This window comes from Phalacrocorax carbo, chromosome 28 (assembly GCF_963921805.1).
Source record: "Phalacrocorax carbo chromosome 28, bPhaCar2.1, whole genome shotgun sequence".
Classification (NCBI taxonomy): Eukaryota; Metazoa; Chordata; class Aves; order Suliformes; family Phalacrocoracidae; genus Phalacrocorax; species Phalacrocorax carbo.
The window spans coordinates 1,913,549-1,934,746 of record NC_087540.1 but is presented as its reverse complement, the minus strand read 5'-3'; the positions used below and the strand labels follow the sequence as shown (position 1 = coordinate 1,934,746).

Below are 21,198 nucleotides of genomic sequence, written 5' to 3'. Positions count from 1 at the left end.
AATGTGCATATCATGCTATTCAGAGATTTAGGGTGATTTTGCAAACAGCAAGCGAAAACAGTTTCATCACTTTGGGAAGTTATGTGTGCTTCAAATTTGGGCTGGTTGGTGATTATGACTTCATGTGTACAGTGTGCCTCAGACCCCCCAGGCAATCCGAAGCACTGTATAAAAGGAGCAGGTACGCAGACCTATTCCATCTCCCTCTCCTGCATACTCTCCTCTACATCAGGTAAGTCTGATGCCATCTCACTGGAGCTTAGAATATTGTTCACGACTATTACGTTAGAGATTTTAGAGCTAGTTTTTGATTCTCTTTCTTTTTATCTCCTTTTTTTCTTTTTTTTTTTTTTTTTGGTAGGATGTATGCTGGCAAATTGTGTTACTGGTAGGCTTTAGGAGTCAAGACTAGGGTTTGAGGCATTTATTTCACTTTAATTCATATTTGGGCTTTCTTGTACTGTTAGCAAATTGAAAATGTAGGATGGCATAATCTTTAAAATGCAGAATTCTCCTGTACCATTTCAGTTAATGACTGAATGAGAGACACATGGCTATATCCTAAGCTCTCTAACGACACAGCTGAAGAAAAAGCATTATCTACATGGGGATTTTATTGCGGGATAATCCTAGCTTGTATTTAGTTTTTATGGATAAGTAAAAACTAAATCCTGCTTACTTTAATCCCTAGTTATTTTCACCAGAGACAATAACAAGGGAAGTAGACCAGTGGTCTGATCCAGTGTGTTTGTCATATGTCCTTCTGCAAATCCAGATCCAGATTAGCTATTCAGATACACTGACTTCAAGGCTTGATTCTCTGCATTTCAGGACTACTTTATGAACAAAACTATACTTCCTCTTTTTTTTACTGGAAAAAAATGCTAAGTCACAAGGTTTTGTGACCAGATATTTAGCAGAAATGGTAGTTTGCAAACTGTAAAATTATCTGATGAAGGAAATCGGCTCCTTACATTTTACCATCCTGCTCCACATTCTATATGAAATTACACTGCTGTGCCAAGAAATATTTGGATAGAAATATTTTATAGGGTGCATTTATTTATTACATCAAGTATATTAATCTATCCTCAGGCTCAGATGCTTTGGGGGTTTTACCAGAGGGATTACAGAAATTAAGAGAACATGGGACTAAAAGGGAACAACTGAAACTATATCACCCCAAAGAGCTTGAAAAAAAAAAACAGGGAGCAGGAAAGGAGGAGGAAATGTGTGGTTAAAGGAGTGTTGGGACTCCATCCTGTCTCTCCCAAGATAAACCCTGCTTCTGTCCCATTTGGTGTAACAAGGTCAGCTCTGGTGTAGCTCCTGCAGCTGCTGCCTTTCAACCCACATTCACCAGGGAGGAGCACTGGTGTTTTAATAAAAAATGTGCTGCCGACACTCTGTTCCTCCGGGAGGGGATGTGAGTTAAAAAAAAAAAATAAAGCAGCAGCAATTTCAGAAAGCTTGGCGGATGTGATAAGTGCAGGGATTTCTGGATGGGGAAGATCAGAACAACGCTGATTGATGGGGAAGTTTGTGTACAGCATCATCAGCGTCATTAATTTTACTTACGTGTCTGGTGATCGTTTTGCCTATTCCCCAACAACCCAGCCCCAAACCTTGACATGTTGTTCCAGTAGATCTCGTGCATTGTTTTCATGCAGCTCTGTGCTCTGTTTCAGGATCGCTTTCACCCCTGCAAAGAAATGTCTTGCTACGACCTGTGCCCCACCACCAGCAGCATCGCCTGCCCCCAGCCCGTCGCTAACAGCTGCAATGAGCCATGTGTTCGCCAGTGCCCCGACTCCACGGCCTTCATCCAGCCGCCCCCCGTCGTCGTCACCTTCCCCGGCCCCATCCTCAGCTCCTTCCCCCAGCAAGCCGTGGTGGGCTCCTCCGGAGCACCGGCCTTTGGGGGCTCCCTGGGGCTGGGGGGCCTCTACGGCGCTGGGAGCCTCTATGGTTATGGGGGCTCTCTGGGATATGGGGCCCAGTACGGATACGGGAGTTCAGCCCTCTCCACGCTCGGCAGCGGGTACTGCAGCCCGTACTCCTCCCGCCGGTACAGCCGCTTCCTCCGCAGCAGCTGTGGGCCCTGCTAAAGGCAGCAGGGAGGTCTCAGAAGAGCCACACATGAAGGCCCAAACGCAGAGCAATGAGGACGGGGGTTCAGCGTTCCTGCAGCCCCGCAATGGAGCTACTGCCACTTAGCATTTCTGATTTTACTTCTACTTTTTGTTTACCCTTCAGTTTCCAGTTTGTTATTTGCTGTTGTTGCCTGTTCCAGCTTTCCCCTTTTTAAACTGTTGTGGGGCAGCATATTCCATGTGGGCATTGCTCATAATGACAAGTATCTTCAACGATAGTTGCCCAACAGACAGAAGAAAGCCAGCTGAGGACAGCAATACCTCCGAGCAGGACATTTTTTGAACATTCTCTGAAGTTGTCTGGAAACAGATTTTTCATATTCTGTGGTATCTTGCTTTGCAAACACAGGTGTTTCTTGCTCATTAAAATTTTGTTGCATCACACAGCAGACTTCTGGTTTCCCTTCCTCCCTTCATCCACAACCTGTCCTGGGTGATACCTTCCCACAGGCAGGACCAAGCTGCTAACTGAGCAGTAGCAGTGCAGAACATTTTAACGCAGACTGAATTTACAGTGTCACAAATGTTTCTGTAATGACAGTCCTGAGCAGCAGCTTTTAATCCTTTGAAGATATGAAAAGTTTAAAATAACATAGTATCTTAACTCCTATTATTCAAACATTATTTCGGTGGGGCCTTTCTATGAGCATCCAAACAGAGAATTGTGGGTTACCATCTGGAGCTCAACAGGACCACAAACGCCACCAAGGTGGTGCCCAGCAAAGCACTTCCCAAATGTAAATTCGCATCTATAAATTCACAGATACAATGCTTGTTCCACAGCACTGACGTTGCTCAGTGGTACTTGAACTCCAGACATCCCAAGCAGCTAATACTTATTCCTCCTTGCAGTCATCAGCCTTTCCACCCCACTAAGAAAGAGGAATAATCCATGTTCCCTCTAAGAAATAACTGTAGCACAGCAAATATGAGCAGCAGAGACTCAGTGCTTCCAAGCTTCTGGTACTATAGCCAATTCAAATTGTAATGAAGCTGCAAATGAGGCATGCTCAGTACTGTGCAAACAAAGAATAAAGCCAAGGCCTGCCCTCGAGTGCTTTCAGAGAGCACAAGACAAGCAAAGCATGAGCGTCTTTGTTCTTTTCCCTTTTTTGCAGATAGGTATCTTTTATACAGAGATTAAAGGCTGTGTTTTCCATTCAGATAAAAACATGAATAAATATTTTCCCCAGGTGATGAAGGAATTGCTTGGCAAAGCCCAGAACTGAATTCCTCTCTCCAATATCCCCATCTAAGAATTGGCATACAGTCTGTTTCCTGTTTTCTGTTCCACTGGCTAGCTTCAGGCTTGCTTTTCACTGCCACTCTCACCTCCCTTAGGAAAAGAGGAAAATAGCAGCAGTTGAGGAGCACACCGTGGAATAGTCCTTTGCTCTGGTGTCCTGGTGTCTCCTTTGTCTCTTTGCTCTGGTGTCAGGAACACTGGCATATATTGGGACAGGGACAATTTCAGTTATGCTAACTTCCATGTTAATATTCAAAACTGCCTGTAATCTAGGTCAGTACTCTGTTTAAAAAAAAAAATCCTTTTTTTTTCAGACAGAACACTGAAAATGAGATAATCAGTCAAAGCAACATGTTTTCATGGACTTCTGCTGCCTTTTATCTTTCAGATAATCTGAAAGACTGTGCATGGCATGGCCAGTAGTGTACAGGATATAGGAAATTTAATAGATCATAGAACCATGGAATCATGGAATGGTTGGGGTTAGAAAGAACTTTTAAAGATCACCCAGTCCAACCCCGCTGCCACAGGCAGGGACACCTTTCACTCAAAGCCCCGTGCAACCTGACCTTGAACACTTCCAAAAACCAGTGACCAGGATACAAGACTTGGCTTATTATAATTTATTTTCTAAGTAAAAGGGGAGAATGAGCTAAAAAGACATTTCTTTCTTCAGGTTTCTCTGATAGAGCATTTTATTTAAAACATCTGAAACATTCAGGTTCAGATCCTCCAATTGCAAAACTGATAAAGGTAGACTGCAAGTAGTCACTTTGCTAATTCCTCCAGAATCAAACCCTGGAAGGCAGCTGGCATTCAGCAGGGCATATTTCTAGTTCTGTTATGTTGAGCCATTGTGCCTGCGGGCTATTTACCAGTGGTGTGAGTCTGAACCACATAAAAACATTAGGCTCTAGTAGTGACTAAATATTTAGTGAATCCACCTATTTAAATCAAACATGAAAGCCTTAACTCCCACAGATATCTGTCTCGAACTGTAATTTAGTGCGTGGGAGGACATATACTTCAGGCTGTGTTTACATCTTTATGAATCAACTTCTGATTGCATGTCATTTTCCAATAGTGTTTCCTTGTACTAGGATATAAAAACATGCTCAGAGCACATTTAGACCAGAGAGGAGATTGTAGTGACCTCTGTAGTTCAAGATGAGACAGTGCGATTTCATTTATTGTTGCTTCCTTTTCTTGGTAATTACTTGCTTCGCTGACAGGAGGAACAGGAGTCTGAGTTGCTGGTGCTGTCAACAGCCTGGGCTTCCCACGGCTGACCAAGAACTGCAGGAGGCCTTGCAGTCAGACGTGTTTCCCATGTTGCGGTGGCCAGCAAAGTGTCAAGATCTCAGCACTGCTTCCAGATTATCATGATAAACAGTAGCTGTTCCTCCCATCTCGTATCAGCATGTGGTGTGACCTGAGATGTGTTGGATCTGCCAGTGAAATTTATCTTCTGCTGTGTTCATCTGTGATTGCGCCTGCATGAAGGTGTAATCCAAGTTCAGCCTGCTCTGCATTTGGGAAGTGGCAGATTGCTGATGGCCAGGAGCAGTACAGAACAGTGGAAGGCAGTTAAAAAAATGTCCTTTGGTGTTTGCTCTGGTCATTACATGCAATTTCAGGCTGGCAGGTGAGAATCAGCAATGCAAATTTTGCAGTTCCTGCTCTCCAAGGGACAATCTCTGCAGATCACTTTACCAAATAACGGTGTAGTGGAGTGCTGTGTCTTCAAGCACCATTCAAAGTCAGTAGAGTCCATCAATCAATTAATATATACTACAATGATCTATTTATAGTCCGGGTTCTAACCTCTGGCTCCCAGGTGTGCCTTTTCTGTAGTACAAGTACGTAGGCAGAGCAGGTTCACCCAGGTATGCTGACAACATCCACGCTGAAGGATGTCTGACTGCACCCTTTCACTGCAGCAGGAGAAATTGGCTGCTATTGCAGGTCCAGTGCAGACGTGTGGCAAGATGGGCTGAGAAGAGCATCGATGTAATTCTACTGTACTCTGTGGGATGAAAACAAAAATCTTGAAAAGAGGATTACTAAGGAGGTCAACACCATAGTGATGAGCAAGCACAAGGTCCTGCCCCTGGGGAGGAACAACCCCCTGCACCAGCACAGGCTGGGGGGGACCTGCTGGAGAGCGGCTCTGCTGAGAGGCCCTGGGGGTGCTGGGGGGCAGCGAGGTGACCCTGAGCCAGCACCGGGCCCTTGGGGCCAAGGAGGCCAGCGGTGCCCTGGGGTGCATGGAAAGGAGTGTGGCCAGCAGGGCGAGGGAGGTTCTCCTCCCCCTCTGCTCTGCCCTAGTGAGGCCACATCTGGGGGGCTGCGTCCAGTTCTGGGCCCCCCAGTTCAGGAAGGGCAGGGAACTGCTGGGGAGAGGCCAGCGGAGATCTACAGAGATGGTCAGGGGCTGGAGCATCTCCCTTGTGAGGAAAGGCTGGGAGACCTGGGCTTGTTCAGCCTGGAGAAGAGAAGGCTGAGGGGGGATCTCATCAGTGCTTATAAATACCTGAAGGGTGGGTGTCAGGGGGATGGGGCCGGGCTCTTTTCAGTGGTGCCCAACGCCAGGCCAAGGGGCCACGGGCACAAGCTGGAACACGGGAAGTTCCCCCTGAACATGAGGACAAACCCCTTCCCTGTGCGGGTGCCAGAGCAGGGGCACAGGCTGCCCAGAGAGGCTGTGGGGTCCCTTCCCTGGAGACATTCACCCCCCGCCTGGACGCGGCCCTGTGCCCCTGCTCTGGGGGTGCCTGCTCCAGCAGGGGGTGGGATGGGGTGAGCTCCAGAGGCACCTTCCAGCCCCTGCCATTCTGGGATTCTGTGATTCTGATTCTGTGACGTGTCTTGAAAATACCTGATCTGGTTGCTTTAGTGCTCTGCATACATGCACAAGTAAGTACTGTTTTTTTGACAGCATCCTATTGACTCCAAGAATAATCATGCAGTGTGTTGGAGACAGAGGAAGCATGAAAACAGGACAAAACCTTCAGACACATCCTAACAAGAAAGAGGTGTTGCCTGGCTACCTTATTGTAGCCTCATCTCATTTCATCTAGTTTTACAAGTGAAATCACATCTCCAAACCCTTTGAAGTTATTACCACATACTTGATCCTGTCCAAACAAATTTCTGCAGTGTGAGACTGGGGTTTGCCTGGAATAAGCCTGCCCAAGTATTGTGAGGTCTGCCAGTGCATTGCTGGTGTTCCTAGGAAGAGCAGCTTCACACAGGGAAGAGCAGAACTTCTGAGCAGTGTCTCATGTCTGCTCCATCAGAGTCCTGGCTGGCATTGCAAGCATAGGACAGGGTGAATGCTTCTTAATAGCTGTACTAATTGTATGCAGATTGCATCACGAGAAAAACAACTCTACAGGACACACTGAGCAGCCAGGAACAGTGTTGCTATTGAACAAAGAGAAGGTCTGGACTTGCCCAGCTTAAGAATTAGTCTTTTATTTCTTTTAGCTGGGGCTGCCAAGAATTTCATAGAATCATAGAATCGTTAAGGTTGGAAAAGACCTCTAGGATCATCAAGTCCAACCATCAATTTAGAGCTATTAATGGCAAAGTTCGTAGAATTCACAGAATTTCAGGAAATATTTGCCATTCAGTTAAAAATTCCAGCTGGTTATTCAAAGGAAGGTTCCACCCACAGATTGTTACATTCTATGTTTAAACAATGAAAAATATCATAAAACCCATGTATGGGGATGTAATTAAATTGGAGCCTTGGGCAAGCAGTGAGACACAGGGAAGGTCTTCAAAGTTACTCATGTGTTTAACTTTCTTTGCTAGCATGTAGCAAATACACACTGCAGCCACACCTGTCCTGGAGGAAATTTCATACTTCGTTGTAAGTGTTACAAAACATGTTTATCCAGCATGACATTATTTTTGTGCAGAAGGCAGTCATGCTCAATTCTGCTTAAAGGGCCTGGTCACCTTCCAACTTTAGGTGAGGAAGGAAAGCAATCACTGTCACATTTCACTACAGAGCTTGATGCTCACCCAGAATGGTATATAAACAAAAAAAAAAAAAAAGGTGGACAAAAAATGACAAGAAAGCTCAGAATTTTGATGCACAATAATTTAATAAGAAAGTAAGAAGTAAAAGATCTCATTGAGAATGAAAAACACAGGGAAAATATTGCCAGGGTCTCATTAAAAGCTGCAAGCAAAGAATTACTCCAGGGCTATGCATTCCACATACATGACTCTCATTTTCATCACATGGGAAGACTTACACAATCTTGTCCCACTTTCAACCAGCCACAGATCATCAACATAACTAATTTGAGGCCATTGTTGGCAGGAGACACTAGAAAAAATAGCCAGAAAACTAAATTAAATTGCTAACTTGAGAATGACATGTAAGCAGGATTTTCAGAGCTGCACAGTTCATGCTCCAGGAAATCAATTCCAGTAACAGGGTTGTGCAGGCACTTCTTCGTCTGTGTTGGGTGATTGCTCCTTGCTCCTTATTCGCTGCATATTTAACAGGGTCTGCAGCTCCCAAAACCATAACCACTGAATCCATAGGAAGAATATGACCTCCCAAAATTGTACAAGCTCCTAGAGCCATAGGAGGCACTGGGACCCACAGAGCTCATGGATCCAAAGAAGGTCCCGATGCTGGATGGTGCTGAGCTGCCCACGAAGCTCTCCTGAGGGCAGGAGCTGAGAATGGGTCCTGGGAAGGTCATGACCACGGGAGGCGGGTAGATCACAGCTCTTGAATCACCACAGGATGTAACACAGGGTTGGTTCCAGGCATTTGCAATCGGCTGCGGGCAGGTCACTTCGCAGGGTGCAAGGCAGCGGGAGCTGATCATCTGTCTGTAGGAAGACATCTTCTGGGAATGGAGGTAAATCTGAAACACACAACACCGAGGCAACACAAGGCTGAAAGCTCAGGCACCAATATAATGGAGATTGTGCTTGGAAGCGAAAGAATGAAAGATAGCAAGAAGACCAGAAGGAGACTGAAGATTTCAGTTTTGTCTCAGCAGCCATGCCCCTTTTCTCACCTTCTCATGCCAGAACATGAGAACATCTCCTCTCCCCCAGAACAATCCCCATTTCTTTTGGCTCCTAATTGTGCAGCCAATTTTATACATTACAAACATCATTAACAATCAAAGAAACTGTATTTGAACTTGAGCTATCCCCCTACCCTTCACCATTTCTCCTTTCCGCTGTTCCCTTTTGAATCTGACATACTGTGACACTTGACCATTTCTTTGACAAATAACCGTAGAAAAGAACAGAAACACTGGATAGCACTTATACAGTAACATCCTGTGCTGGTTCTGCACCACCTGTAAGCATTACAACTGTATGAGGCAAGTCGTTGTTGTTCCAGCTTTAAGGAAGAGGTAATTGAGGCTGAGAAGTGAATGCATTGCCCAGAGCCATTTGGTGAGGTAACAGAAGAGAGGGAGTTAAAATTCAGGCAAGCCTGGTTGTTAATGGCTGTGTTATTCCCCAGTCTTTCAGATGCTACAGCTGGCACCAGGGCTGCCCTGCATGTTCTTTACACAGATAACATGAGCAGCAGCCACATCTCTGAAGAGCTCATAAAGAGTTTGTCCCTGGAATATCCCATGTTTGGGTGGGAATGCAGTACCAGTGAGGTTTCCAGTATAACTAGGACTCCTATGAATGCGATCCTAGCTGTCCTGCTAAGACGACTAAGGTGACAGATCACTGTGGCAGAACTATGAGCTGTGCCTAGTTTTGCGGAGTCCTTTTCTTTAATCATAAGATCACTTGATCACTCATAAAATTGATTGGCAGATCCTCTTGATCTCTGTCCTGCCTTACTAAAACCCATAAGATGAAAGGCTGGGAATAAAGACAAGAAATAAAGCCCTGCCACAACAAGCACATAATGCAATGCATGACAGGCTTCCAATTAATTCAGAAAAAATCGCAAAGAACAGGACAAAATATTGCTAATGGTGCCTTCCCAGTTCAGTCTGAGACTCAGAGGTAACTTTTCTTAGTACTGGCCGTTACAAGTCACTGTGAACAAAGTAAGGCAGATCCATAAAGGCAGGATGGCCAGGCTGGAGGAAATAGGAATTCACTAAACCTCACTATAAATAAGTTTGCTTAAGCCAAACTTCCAATGGCTCTGAAAACTGGTGCCTTTTTAGAGCCTGCCACTGCATACATAGGAAGGAGCCCTTTCTGAAAGAAACCTTCAAACATTTCACACATTTCTAAGAATCACAGCTTTGTTTCAGTTAAAATCCTGCATTGTTACAGCAGCATTGTAATAGCAATAGCGTCAGGCTCACTTACCCCTTCACAGCAAAGAGCAAGTCAGGAGAAATGGTTAGAGCAGCTCAGAAGTGGGAGCGCTTTTATAGCTTTTCTTAGGCAACCTGGAGGATATGAAACATTCTTCAAGTATGATGTCCTAATGCATTATCAAATAAAAATTCACTCCACCTGTAACTGCCCCAGATAATGCAATTCTTTTGATCGGCAATGGTGATTACTGTTGCATTTTGTCATTACTCTGGCAGAGCAATTTTTTTTCTTTCTTTGCTTTTTTCCTATTTCTCCGATTGCCTCATGGAGCAAAGATTGCTCAGAAGATTATCCATAAACACAATATGCTGACATACCTGTGATACTACCACACTTTTCCAAGTCATGGTCCAGTAAGGGGGCATTGTGAAATTTAACCCATCATACCCACGCGCATTAATTCCTATGACTCTGATATGAGGCACTTTAGACTCCATAGATACCTTCCTACTGAGTTTGGAAATGGGGATTGTTTGCTCCCATCCTCCTGGCCAAGAAACAACCACAAAGCGCACATCCCACTTCAAGCTTTGAAAGTACAGGTGAACTAACCCATAAGCAGGGAGTTGCTGTTGTCCAGCCCCGGCATGAGGGACAGGACCCTCATGCAATGAGAAATTCATGTCCAGCTTTCATTGTCAGGGACGCCATGGGATCATTGCTGAAGACCTCAGGGCTCCTGACTGATGAAAGATTCATGTTTTGGGATGAAACAGGTCAGGGAGTGAAGCCATGCATCACCCTAGGAAAATCTTGGGCTGGAATCTTAAAGTGTAGTTTCAGCTGATGCGGAAGATTGGCTGCTTCAGCAGATTTATTCCTCAGATCCAGTACCCTGTCTTCTGTTCTTCAGTTATTTGCTGATAAAACTGTTTCCAATAGTGTCCATCCATTTTGTGTGCCCAAGTTGACACAATTTACAAACACTTTTTTTAACCTCAATAAGATGAGTTCTTCCCCTCTAAGTTCCATCCCCTTACTACAAAATTTAAAGTTGAATGACTGGTTTTCAGTAACCTTGAGACTTCTGTTCTAAAATGTTAATTTTATTCCAGTTTGTCCATGGGCATTGGGTAACTGTTACCAGTACCGCAGTGCCATGCAAGAAGGCTGAGGAAGCCTTTTTTCTGGGGCCGCCTTGGGATTTCCTTCCCTGTTGTTTCCTAGCAATGCCTGTGGAGACACCCTTCAAAGCTACTCATAGTTTATGGTACAGGATTCACATAAACAAGAAACAGGAATAGAATCAAAGGGAAGAAGACATTGTGGGGAAACAACCCACCCGGTCTGCTCCTCCTGCCTGAACCACACCTGGTTTCACTTTGTCTGGAAGCAGGTGATGACAGTGATGACATATACCTACAGATACCTGCAGATGAATCACATAATTCTTGGAGATGCATCCTTCTTCTAACCATCCTACCCTCCTGACAGGGCAAAGGGAGGTACATACCAGTACCAATACTGCTGACACCCCAAACTGCTTCTGTGGACTCATGATGTTTGGGGTTAGAGCCACCTGCTTTGCTTTTGTAATTTTAGGGATCACAAAGTGGCATCTGGGTACCATCTTAATGTTTTTTTTTTCCGTATAACTGAAGTTTCGTGTGCTTTACTGACTCAAACCATTCACAGCCATTTTTGCCAGTGCAAATATGGTGTAGTAACACATTCAGAGACAAATAGCTCTGTGGAAGGCAAAGTTAGCCTGGCATATGGACTGCCCCTGCACAGATTCCTCCCATGACAAATCACAGTGCTACTGTGGCACATATGGACCCATTGTACATGAACAATCATCAAACCCATTTACTAAATCAGCACAAAATATTTTTAGCTATACCAAGCACAGAATTTTATTGTAACACCATCAGAAAAGACATTCAAGTGTATCTGCAAAAGTTTCCATAAACTGATTTTGGATTATATCTTTACAAGTGTGACTAAAAACTCTTCCTGGCTAAGCTAGCCATGATGAAGGATGAACATCACAGCCAAGAATAGTGAAGGGACATCCTTCATTTCAGTTTCTAATTGAAATCCAAATCCTGCTCAGGCTGCCTAGGTATTTCTGTGTAATTCTTCCGAGCCCATGGTGGCCAGCTTTGGAGTCATCCATCTGAGAGTGCATCTCATACAGTGTGGGTGGAATTTGTCTCACCTGTTAACACAGCACACCCAGCTTGTACTGGCATGTCTACTACACCCTAGGAGGAGTCAAATAACAGCACAGGAGTGGATGAGGCACCTGAGAGAAGAAGAATACAACGAAAAAGGAGTAACTGCCAACAAGGAGAGGTTGAGTAGCACCTTCTGTTTGAGGAACAGTATTTCTAAGTTCTTAAAGAATAATATTTATGCCTCGGTTTGTCTATACTTCGAGCCAAAAAACGTGACTGGTGTTGATGTCGACACATTAAACTCAGTTGCTGAATGGCCACGAAACCTAGCTGGAAGCATAAAATAAATATTTATAGGGATGACACAAGACTCGGCACTGCGCTCTTGTGGCTTAGCTGAGAGCGTGACTCAAGCTAAGTAAATCAGAGTTATCTCAGACACCTCTAGATGAGGTGAATTCATGTCTCTGAGCTGGCATACCTTCAACTTGTCTTAAAAACTGTGTGCCATTTCCAGGTGAGAATTACTGATGCATATCTGGGACCTCCTGAGATAGTGCTGCTGTCAAGATGAAAATCTCTTTGAGAGGGTTGGTTGTTTTTTTCTGAGATGACACCAAACTGTCTCCAGCTTCCTTGGGAGCAGAGAGCTTCTCCAGTTTCCAGCAGTTCCTTTGGAGGCTTTGGTTTTTTTAAAACTGTTCCTTAATCAGAACTGCTTGTGTAATTCTGATGATATGACTGTGTAACAACAGACTCTTTTGTCTGATATAAGTAGAATACAACCCTAACAGCCTAATCAGGCACAGGATGCCATCTTAATGCAGCCTGCTATTAAAGTATTTCTAGGCTATATTCTCATGTATCCCAAAGACATGATTTTGGTGTTTTCTTCGAAACACAGTGTGTGAGGTTCAGCCAGCCCCTTGTGCACAGGGACAACACGGACATAAATTGAGGAAAAAAGTAAAGTGGATGTATTTATTTGAATATAAAAATACATCTGTGTGAAATACTGGCATAGTCTAACCCTAACAACAACACTCTGCATATGTATTCTTTGACAGAGTCCTGAAACACAAACGCTTCCCATTGCAAAGGCATTTTTATGATGGCATTAACCATGTAAGATGTTGATTCTGGTTCCAGCTACTGGAACACATCCAGGCCCTATGTGTATAGGTGCATTTGTAATCATCAGTTAATACAGGGATGTAAGGGAGAGAGGTGTGAAGAAAGGCTGGAATGGAACAAAAAGAGGATGCTAATATTAGGCTGCAGCATGATTTTTATTAGGAACAAGAAATGGCATTTGCACTAATAACAAATAAAATATATTGAAGGAATGTGTCTGGTTTCTCAGACCTGATTACAAGCAATTCATCAACAAGCAATGAATGATTCACACAAGGTGCTCTTTTTTCCCTATGGCAAATCTAATTTTGCCGACCAAGTTCTGCTTCGCAGCCATGCAGGAAGGCTTTGTTGAGCACACAAGCCTAACACATGGGAGAGCAAAGCAACTTCCCTGATCCAAGTTTTGTTAAATCTTCTAGGTTGAACATAAAAACAGAACACCAGTACATGTATTCACAGAGAGGCTAAAGCACAAAATGACCCAATTTCTCACCCACACTGTCAGAATGGAAAACACACATTTAGAGAAACTAAGCACAGGTTTACAGCAATAACATCCCAAGCAAAAAGAGCATAAGGAGAAGCAGAAGGGCAGTTCCCATAGGTGCTGAGCAGCACCCATAGGTCCCAATGGATAAGGTGGGAGTTGCAGGTGCCCAAGGCTTTGGAGATCTTCACAGCTCAGCTGCACATCCAGGTCTTGCCGTCAGTTCCCCCGCTGTTTCTCTTGCCATCCACACCTTCTGACGTGCTTAACACGGCCCGCAGCCCCCATAGCGCTTGCTCCAGAACTGGCTGGAGGAGGACAAGGAGCCCCCGTAGACAAGGGAGCCCTGCAGGCCCCTGGGGCGGCACAGCCCCACGGGGGCCGAGCTGCCCACGTAGCTCTCCTGAGGGCAGGAGCTGAGGATGGGCCCTGGGAAGGTGATGACCACGGGTGGGGGGTACACCATGGCACGGGAGTCCCCGCAGGAGGTGACGCAGGGCTCGCTCCAGGCGTCGGCAAAGGGCTGCGGGCAGGCCACCTCGCAGGGTGGGGAGCAGCGGGAGCTGAGCTGCTGGCTGGAGGACATCCTTCGGGCAGGGAGCTCAACCTGCAATACACCAGAGAGCCTGAGGCAACCCGTGACTCGCGAGCTGCTGTGCAGACCACCCCGCTCTGCCTCGCCAGCGGCAGGGAGGGGGCAGGGAGGGCTCAGGACGTGCCATGTGGAGTTGCTCTACTAAGGCTCAGGTGCTTTTCCTCTCTCTTTCTCTTTCCCCTTCCCTGCCCTCCTTCCTCCCTCCCAGGTAGCTCCTCTGTGCCCTCCCAGTCACTCCGCACGCTGAGCACTGCCCAGGCTTGGCCACCCTGAAAAACGACCTGTGACAAACAAGCTGGACATCACCCATCACCAGGTTTTGCAGCAAAACCCACTACATCTACCAAAGCCTGCAAAAGGGGTGCATTTTTAAGGAAAAAGAGGCATAAGCAAGACAAGCAGAGTATTTCTGAAAGATTCAGTTAAACCTACTCAAGTGCAATGCTTTAAGTCAGAAAGGTTAAGCGGGGTCAGACTTACTCAAGGCACCAAAGAGGAGAAGTAAAGAGCAGCCGTCTGAAGCTATCTATGCTGTGAGCCCTTTTTATACCGTTTCTTGGGCTGCCCGCTGGTCTATGACACCTCGTTAATAAGATCTTAATTGATTCCCAAACACACAGATTACACGTCACTCCTCAACTCATTCATGCAAAAAGTTTGCTCACTGTTAGCAAGTATTACTCAGCTCAGGCTTTCCTCAGTGTCTCACAGGTTCCTCCTTCTTAGAAATCACTCAGCTGTCTTCCCCAGGTTTGCAGTATGTCTATTAATTATTTTCTTACAGATACTGAAGCTTGTGTTTTCATACTCTATTATGTTCATTTCAATGTTCTAACTCCAGATATATTTTTACCTTCTTAGGGACCATTATTACATTTTCTCTGGGAATATCAAGGAATATGCAAGACTTTTAATCCCTTTCCTGTCCTGCTGCAGGTCAGTGTTGAGACACTCAAACACCCAAGCGAGGTGTGGCATTGCAGCCATCTCCTATAGGGGTTAGGAGTTTCATGTTCAGCTCCCTCTGCTTTCAGCCATGGTCCCTCAGGTATGCTCTTGCAATAAGGTCTCTCCTTGGGGACAAAAAGAAGCACACGGGGCTAGACCCCAACCTCAGGTGGCCCGTAACACACGATAAAACATCCTGCTCCCCTGTGTGCCTTTAAGGGATTGTCTTGCTCTAGTCTATTCACATCCAAGTAAAAAAACCCTCACTATTCTAATAGTTTTTGAAGGATTTTCGTCACATCAGACACAGAGTCCTAATACTGCCATGGCCAGAAGGATGTGTTAGCCTGCATAAATTGGGGTGATGGTGTGAATGGGACATGAGAGGGAATGTGCAGTTGTGGTTTCCTATTCAGAGGCAAAAGAAAATATGGAACATCTGCAAGAATTCACAAAACAAATCACCTCTGTGCTTTAGTGTGCTGTATCAGTGTGTAGTTGGGATGAGGAACAAGGCAGATGGAGTAAATCTCCCAACTTTATTCCAAGTATAAGCACTACAGTGCTTCAGCTCAATACCAGCACTGATTTAGAGAAGAAAATCAGCCTACAGTGCATTGCACTACTTGTGATACTGGGGAGTGCTTGAAAAATACTGGTTATGCGGAGCAATTGCATAAATAAGGTAGTTTTCAAAAATATTTGTCACATTGTTAAAATCAGCAAAATGCTGCAGGAAGTGAAACTGCTTCGAAAAGTTTAAGGAAGAAACAAGAGGGTGTTGGAAGAAACTGGTAATTGTCCGAAGATGAATAAAACAGTCATAGAAGCCTGGGGAGTGACATGCATTGATGTGTTTTGTAACAAAATAAACCTGAAACACAACGGATGTCTCAACCGCTCCAGGCAATCAGGAGATGGTATATAAGGGCTTCTGGCTCAGAATTCATCAGATCGCAGAGATTCCTCACATCTCCTCTTCGTTGATCCAGGTAAGTCTGATCCCTTCATTACCTTTCTTATCCTTATGTACAGTGGGTTTGTGTTATTTTTAACTAGCTCCTGCACAGGCAGTCTGAACCACAATGGTGTCAGCACCTAGCTTTGTATGAAGACGCTTTTTCCTTGATATTCTCACCGGCAAACAGGGCAGCTGCAGATCTGTCCAAGTTGCACCGCAGCTGCTGCAACAGGGGTTCAGCCAAGATGGGGCTCAGTCCAGGTGCTTCTACTCTTGAGCTCAGGGTGAACTCACTGGTGCACTTGGGCACAGCTTCTTAGCTGGCCTGGGCAGTGCTCAGCGTGTGGAGTGGCTGGGAGGGCACAGAGGAGCTACCTGGGAGGGAGGAAGGAGGGCAGGGAAGGGGAAAGAGAAAGAGAGAGGAAAAGCACCTGAGCCTTAGTAGAGCAACTCCACATGGCACGTCCTGAGCCCTCCCTGCCCCCTCCCTGCCGCTGGCGAGGCAGAGCGGGGTGGTCTGCACAGCAGCTCGCGAGTCACGGGTTGCCTCAGGCTCTCTGGTGTATTGCAGGTTGAGCTCCCTGCCCGAAGGATGTCCTCCAGCCAGCAGCTCAGCTCCCGCTGCTCCCCACCCTGCGAGGTGGCCTGCCCGCAGCCCTTTGCCGACGCCTGGAGCGAGCCCTGCGTCACCTCCTGCGGGGACTCCCGTGCCGTGGTGTACCCCCCACCCGTGGTCATCACCTTCCCAGGGCCCATCCTCAGCTCCTGCCCTCAGGAGAGCTACGTGGGCAGCTCGGCCCCCGTGGGACTGTGCCGCCCCAGGGGCCTGCAGGGCTCCCTTGTCTACGGGGGCTCCTTGTCCTCCTCCAGCCAGTTCTGGAGCAAGCGCTATGGGGGCTGCGGGCCGTGTTAAGCACGTCAGAAGGTGTGGATGGCAAGAGAAACAGCGGGGGAACTGACGGCAAGACCTGGATGTGCAGCTGAGCTGTGAAGATCTCCAAAGCCTTGGGCACCTGCAACTCCCACCTTATCCATTGGGACCTATGGGTGCTGCTCAGCACCTATGGGAACTGCCCTTCTGCTTATCCTTATGTTCTATTTGCTTTAATGTCAGTTTTCTCAAATGTGTCTTTTCCATTCTTAGAAACTAAATTACTGATTATGCAAAGTCTGTTTTCACTGTTACAGCACTAAAGCCCTTGTATCACTGAAAACTGGTCCAAGTATGCTTTTAATTGTTTGGGACCATGCATTCTTTTCTTTGGCAATCTTTTATTTTGATACCCATATGTCTAATAGGAAAGATCCATAGATGTCACCTTGTGTGATTTGTCCAGTCCATTTGAAACAAGAACCAAGAAAGAAGAATAATGTGCTGAAAATAAACCAGTTTGATGCAGGCTATTAAGTTGGCCCTTTCTGAAAACACTGAAGTCCATCTTGTATTTTTCCTTTACTTTGCTAAAATGTACGCTTTTTGTTCCTAATAAACACTTATAATTGCATCCAAATAACATTCATCTGTTTTCTTCTCTGTTTTGGGGTAATGCAACCTCTGCAAACCAAGTGAATCAAACCATCCTCTTATCTTAGGCATCTGTAGATGAGCGTTATGCTCTTACAGACAGTGTTTATTTAATGCCTATGGATTCATTCATCAGGAAACTCTGCTTACAACATGTAGAGCTTGCCTGTGTGCCTGATTTAATCTTTACAAGGATCCAGGTGTGAGAGAACTGCCCAACCCTTACATAAAATTTTCAAGGCCAGCATGAAGTACTAAATAGCCACTCCAAAAATATTTTAATAGCTCATCCCTACTTTCCTTCCTTTCCATGGTTTTTTACTAGAACTACTGTAATTCCATATACTGTCAATAAAAAGTTAACTAGATTATGTTATGCTTCTATGTAACATAAAGAAGTAAAGAGATAATATTAGATGGTGCACGGCAGCAGAGGAAACTTCCCAGAGACACTTAGAGACAGAATATTAGCTGATAATGAAACCCCAGTCTAAGATACAGGAAACTTGGATCCAGTCCCCTACTTTGTACTTTCATATCTACCTTTCTGAGACCATAAAATTGCCTCAGCTGGGATCATAAATGCCCAAAAGCAGATATCTTTTGCTAGTTTAACTTCTTATTACTCTGCAAAGTAAAGGAGTCTCCTGGCAGCATCCTAAGAAAAAAGAAGCAGAAATTGGAGCACTAAAGGTCAGCAGAGTCACATTTCAAAGAGCTACTCAGATGACCAGAGAAGACAGCAGTGAAGAAAAATAGATACAGAACAGTCTCAATAAATAGGGAGCAGTGGTCCAGCAGTGTTCAGGGACCAGCTGGAAGCAATAAAAAATCGCTTTGAGGTAAATAGAACAATGAGCCAAGCAGCCCCTCAGCTGTTGCTCGTTGTTATTCACCCTATTTAGCAGAGTACTGCAGAGCACATAGCCTTTCTTCTCAGCACTTCAGTGGAATTCCAGACCTGGACTATCACGTGGTGATTTCAGTAGAAATAAACAGGGAGGATTGACTATGCAATGAAGATATAGCCAACTATCTCATTCTATGGACTGCTGAGTGTTGCCTGTGCTGTGGCAGGTGAGCTTGGCTAGCTGCTACTTTCCAGTAAGTGTCCTATGCTCTCTTGTCATGCTTCCTGCATGCAGGTATCTAGGCATGAAGACAACGGTAAGCCTACCTTCCATTCCCTGTATTGTCTTCTGTCTCCAGTAATTTTCTAACAGTATGAACTGGTGCAGTGTGAGGTCTAAAGCAGGCATATAACATGGGAAAACTCATTGCTGAGCAGTGGACTAATGTGATGGCTTTGATCAGTTAAGGTCCTCATTCCCTCCTGGCTACAGGGCTAAACTATGGTGGAAGTGCCACCACTTGGCACAGGATACTTCCTCAGTTGTGTTATTTCATAAAAAGAGACTCAAAGAAAAACCAGAATGCTGAAGTTATGATGCAGCCTGATTTTTTTAATGGGTCATAGAGAAGGAAAGTTTACAAAAGCAAAACAAGATCATACAGAAAATGAGGAATTTGAGGGTTTTACAAATGAGGTTTCTTGTTTCAGGAAGATTCATTTCAAGCACAGTGTTCTTCTTTCAGGGCACTGAGTTTGGTGATGGGCTCCAGTTCTCATCCGTTGACATAACTCTTGATTCCCATCAGGCAGAGTCAAGTGGGAGAAATAACAGTAAATAAACTGTTCCGTTATGCTTCTTGTATAACAATGTTAGGTTGAACATAGGAGTAGTAATGCATCTGAAAATTTGGACCATGGGAAGAATAGAAGAACACATGTATAGCCAAGAAAGGAGACGTACCTAAGAAGGTACAAGCACAAATACAATGTGAAGTATTAGCAAGAATCAGCCTTTTTATGTCAGCATCCTAAAAACCCATTTTACTCTTGAGTTTGGATCTTGCATTCAGTATCCTGACTAGTCTTGGTGCAAGTATACTCCTGCTGGGTTTGGCAGGGCTCGCACCTAGAGCGATAGCAGCTAAATCCCTGAGAATAATAAGGGTATGAGAACTTGCTTTCCTGTAATTGCCCATAAGCAAAAGAGCCTCTGTAGCCATATGATCCCCCATAGCCAAGTGAGCTCCCAATGGCAGCTGGTGCTGAGGATCCCACTATGCTTTCCTGAGGGCAGGAGCTGAGAATTGGCCCAGGAAAAGTGATGACAACAGGGGGTGGGTAGACCACTGCCCTGGAGTCACTGCATGATGTGACACAGGGCTCGTTCCAGGCACTGGCGATGGGCTGTGGGCAGGCCACTTGGCAGGGTGTGGAGCACTGGTAGCTGCACAGCTGTCTGTAGGAGGACATTGTTCTGTGGTGGAAGTGGATCTGAAACACAGAAAGGCAGGAGATTATGTGTAAAGCAATTCAATGGTAGGTCAGATATTTATGTTCAGGCACTCAAGCATATTTGATGAGGAAGCTACCCACTTGAGTAGCTTCCTGAGCAGAGGAGATGTGGCTTCATCATTTCTGGCTCTCTCTTCCACCTTTTAGTTACACTGCTTAAGTTACATTTATCTTCCAGCATTGCCAGACTCTCAACTCTTCCTAACTTTCATGTGCATATCAAAAACTTTTGACATGTCTATACATAATGTGTCAGAACAAATCCCAAAGGGCTACATCGTAGCAGTGCTTGCTTCGCTTGCCTTCCCTGGTGAAGGAGCACAAACCCTTCTGTACTCCATTAGACCAATGGTTGTCTCACCCAGACCCCTTTCTCAGTAATTAAACCACAGGACAGGACTTATAGGACCACCTGTTACACCTACTAAAGCCAAGATCAGGCTGCAGCTCATTTCTGTACTAGCTTTAGGAGCTAAAAGATGTGAATCCTTGAAGCAAGGACTGCAGTATTCCCAGCCCCCAGCTCTCTGTGGGATCAGTGAAGTTGCTTTAACAGAGACACTAGCCCTGTTAGTGCTATGACATACATCTATGTGGGATTCAGTTAGAGTTATTTTTAAAAGAGCATATGAAAAAGGCGCAAAGAATTAAAAACTTACTCGAGTCCCAGAGGAGAGGTCAGGATAAGCTGTTGGGAGAGATCCGAGCAGTGTGTGCTTTTTATACTGTTCCTCTGATGCTCTGGAGGATCTGAGGCATCCCTTGCACGTGGTGTTTGATTAGATTCAAACCAGAAGTGATTACACATAATGCCTCACAGCATGTAATTATTTTGCTCACTGTTTGTAGTTATTAGGCAATTCCCCGCTTTCCTTTACACCTTACTATGTCATGCCTCTCTCAACTCTTTGCTCATGTTCAGATTCATTAGATTTCAGCCTCTCCGAAACAATCCCGAGGCTTCACCCTTCTGTAGTAATGAGCGGTAGTTCAGTTAAGTTAAAACCATCTGGTTGACAACTGTATTATATTTTATCTCTTTAAAATCCACTCAGAGATGGGGGACAGACTGTAAATACTAACCCTGAAGCTCCAGGGTGCAAGTCTACTTATTTTGCCTGCTTCACATCCCCACTTCAGCTGCCCAGTCAGGGTCTGATCTGCCGGCACCAACAAGCCAGCAGATCTGTGTAATTCACTGTGAGGCAGAGAATGAATATTTAGTTAATGCATCGTAGAAATGCTGGTGACTTTAAACCGCACTCCAGACCCACATGCGCTGCTTGTATGGATTTTTTCCCTTCAACAGCCAAAGCAAA

General features: G+C 45.2%; 4 protein-coding genes across 4 annotated transcripts; 2 read left to right on the top strand and 2 right to left on the bottom strand.

Moving 5' to 3' along the window:
* Nucleotides 1-1,553: 1,553 nt before the first annotated feature.
* LOC104040887 (scale keratin) lies at nucleotides 1,554-2,163 on the top strand. The gene has a single exon (XM_009510456.2). It carries the CDS (start codon nucleotides 1,665-1,667, stop codon nucleotides 2,106-2,108), a length of 444 nt encoding a protein of 147 aa, XP_009508751.2. The 5' UTR covers nucleotides 1,554-1,664; the 3' UTR covers nucleotides 2,109-2,163.
* A 5,753-nt stretch (nucleotides 2,164-7,916) lies between these two features.
* LOC104042065 (feather keratin 4-like) lies at nucleotides 7,917-8,273 on the bottom strand. The gene has a single exon (XM_009501442.1). It carries the CDS (start codon nucleotides 8,271-8,273, stop codon nucleotides 7,917-7,919), a length of 357 nt encoding a protein of 118 aa, XP_009499737.1.
* Nucleotides 8,274-13,362: 5,089 nt separating this feature from the next.
* LOC135318065 (scale keratin-like) lies at nucleotides 13,363-14,089 on the bottom strand. Its single transcript, XM_064474891.1, has one exon. The coding sequence runs from the start codon at nucleotides 14,069-14,071 to the stop codon at nucleotides 13,751-13,753; it is 321 nt and encodes a 106-aa protein (XP_064330961.1). The 5' UTR covers nucleotides 14,072-14,089; the 3' UTR covers nucleotides 13,363-13,750.
* Nucleotides 14,090-15,778: 1,689 nt separating this feature from the next.
* On the top strand, nucleotides 15,779-17,509 carry LOC135317996 (beta-keratin-related protein-like). Its single transcript, XM_064474749.1, has 2 exons — nucleotides 15,779-16,020; nucleotides 16,561-17,509. Exons 1-2 carry the CDS (start codon nucleotides 15,946-15,948, stop codon nucleotides 16,900-16,902), a joined length of 417 nt encoding a protein of 138 aa, XP_064330819.1. The 5' UTR covers nucleotides 15,779-15,945; the 3' UTR covers nucleotides 16,903-17,509.
* Nucleotides 17,510-21,198: the final 3,689 nt, after the last annotated feature.

What these genes read in the sequence shown, in the direction of transcription:
- LOC104040887 (XM_009510456.2), top strand. Translation starts at nt 1,665, where the DNA reads ATGCAGCTCTGTGCTCTGTTTCAGGATCGCTTTCACCCCTGCAAAGAA.
- LOC104042065 (XM_009501442.1), bottom strand. Translation starts at nt 8,273, where the DNA reads ATGTCTTCCTACAGACAGATGATCAGCTCCCGCTGCCTTGCACCCTGC.
- LOC135318065 (XM_064474891.1), bottom strand. Translation starts at nt 14,071, where the DNA reads ATGTCCTCCAGCCAGCAGCTCAGCTCCCGCTGCTCCCCACCCTGCGAG.
- LOC135317996 (XM_064474749.1), top strand. Translation starts at nt 15,946, where the DNA reads ATGGTATATAAGGGCTTCTGGCTCAGAATTCATCAGATCGCAGAGATT. An exon ending in TCTCCTCTTCGTTGATCCAG is followed by an intron (nt 16,021 to 16,560) that starts GTAAGTCTGATC and finishes GGTGTATTGCAG; the next exon opens with GTTGAGCTCCCTGCCCGAAG.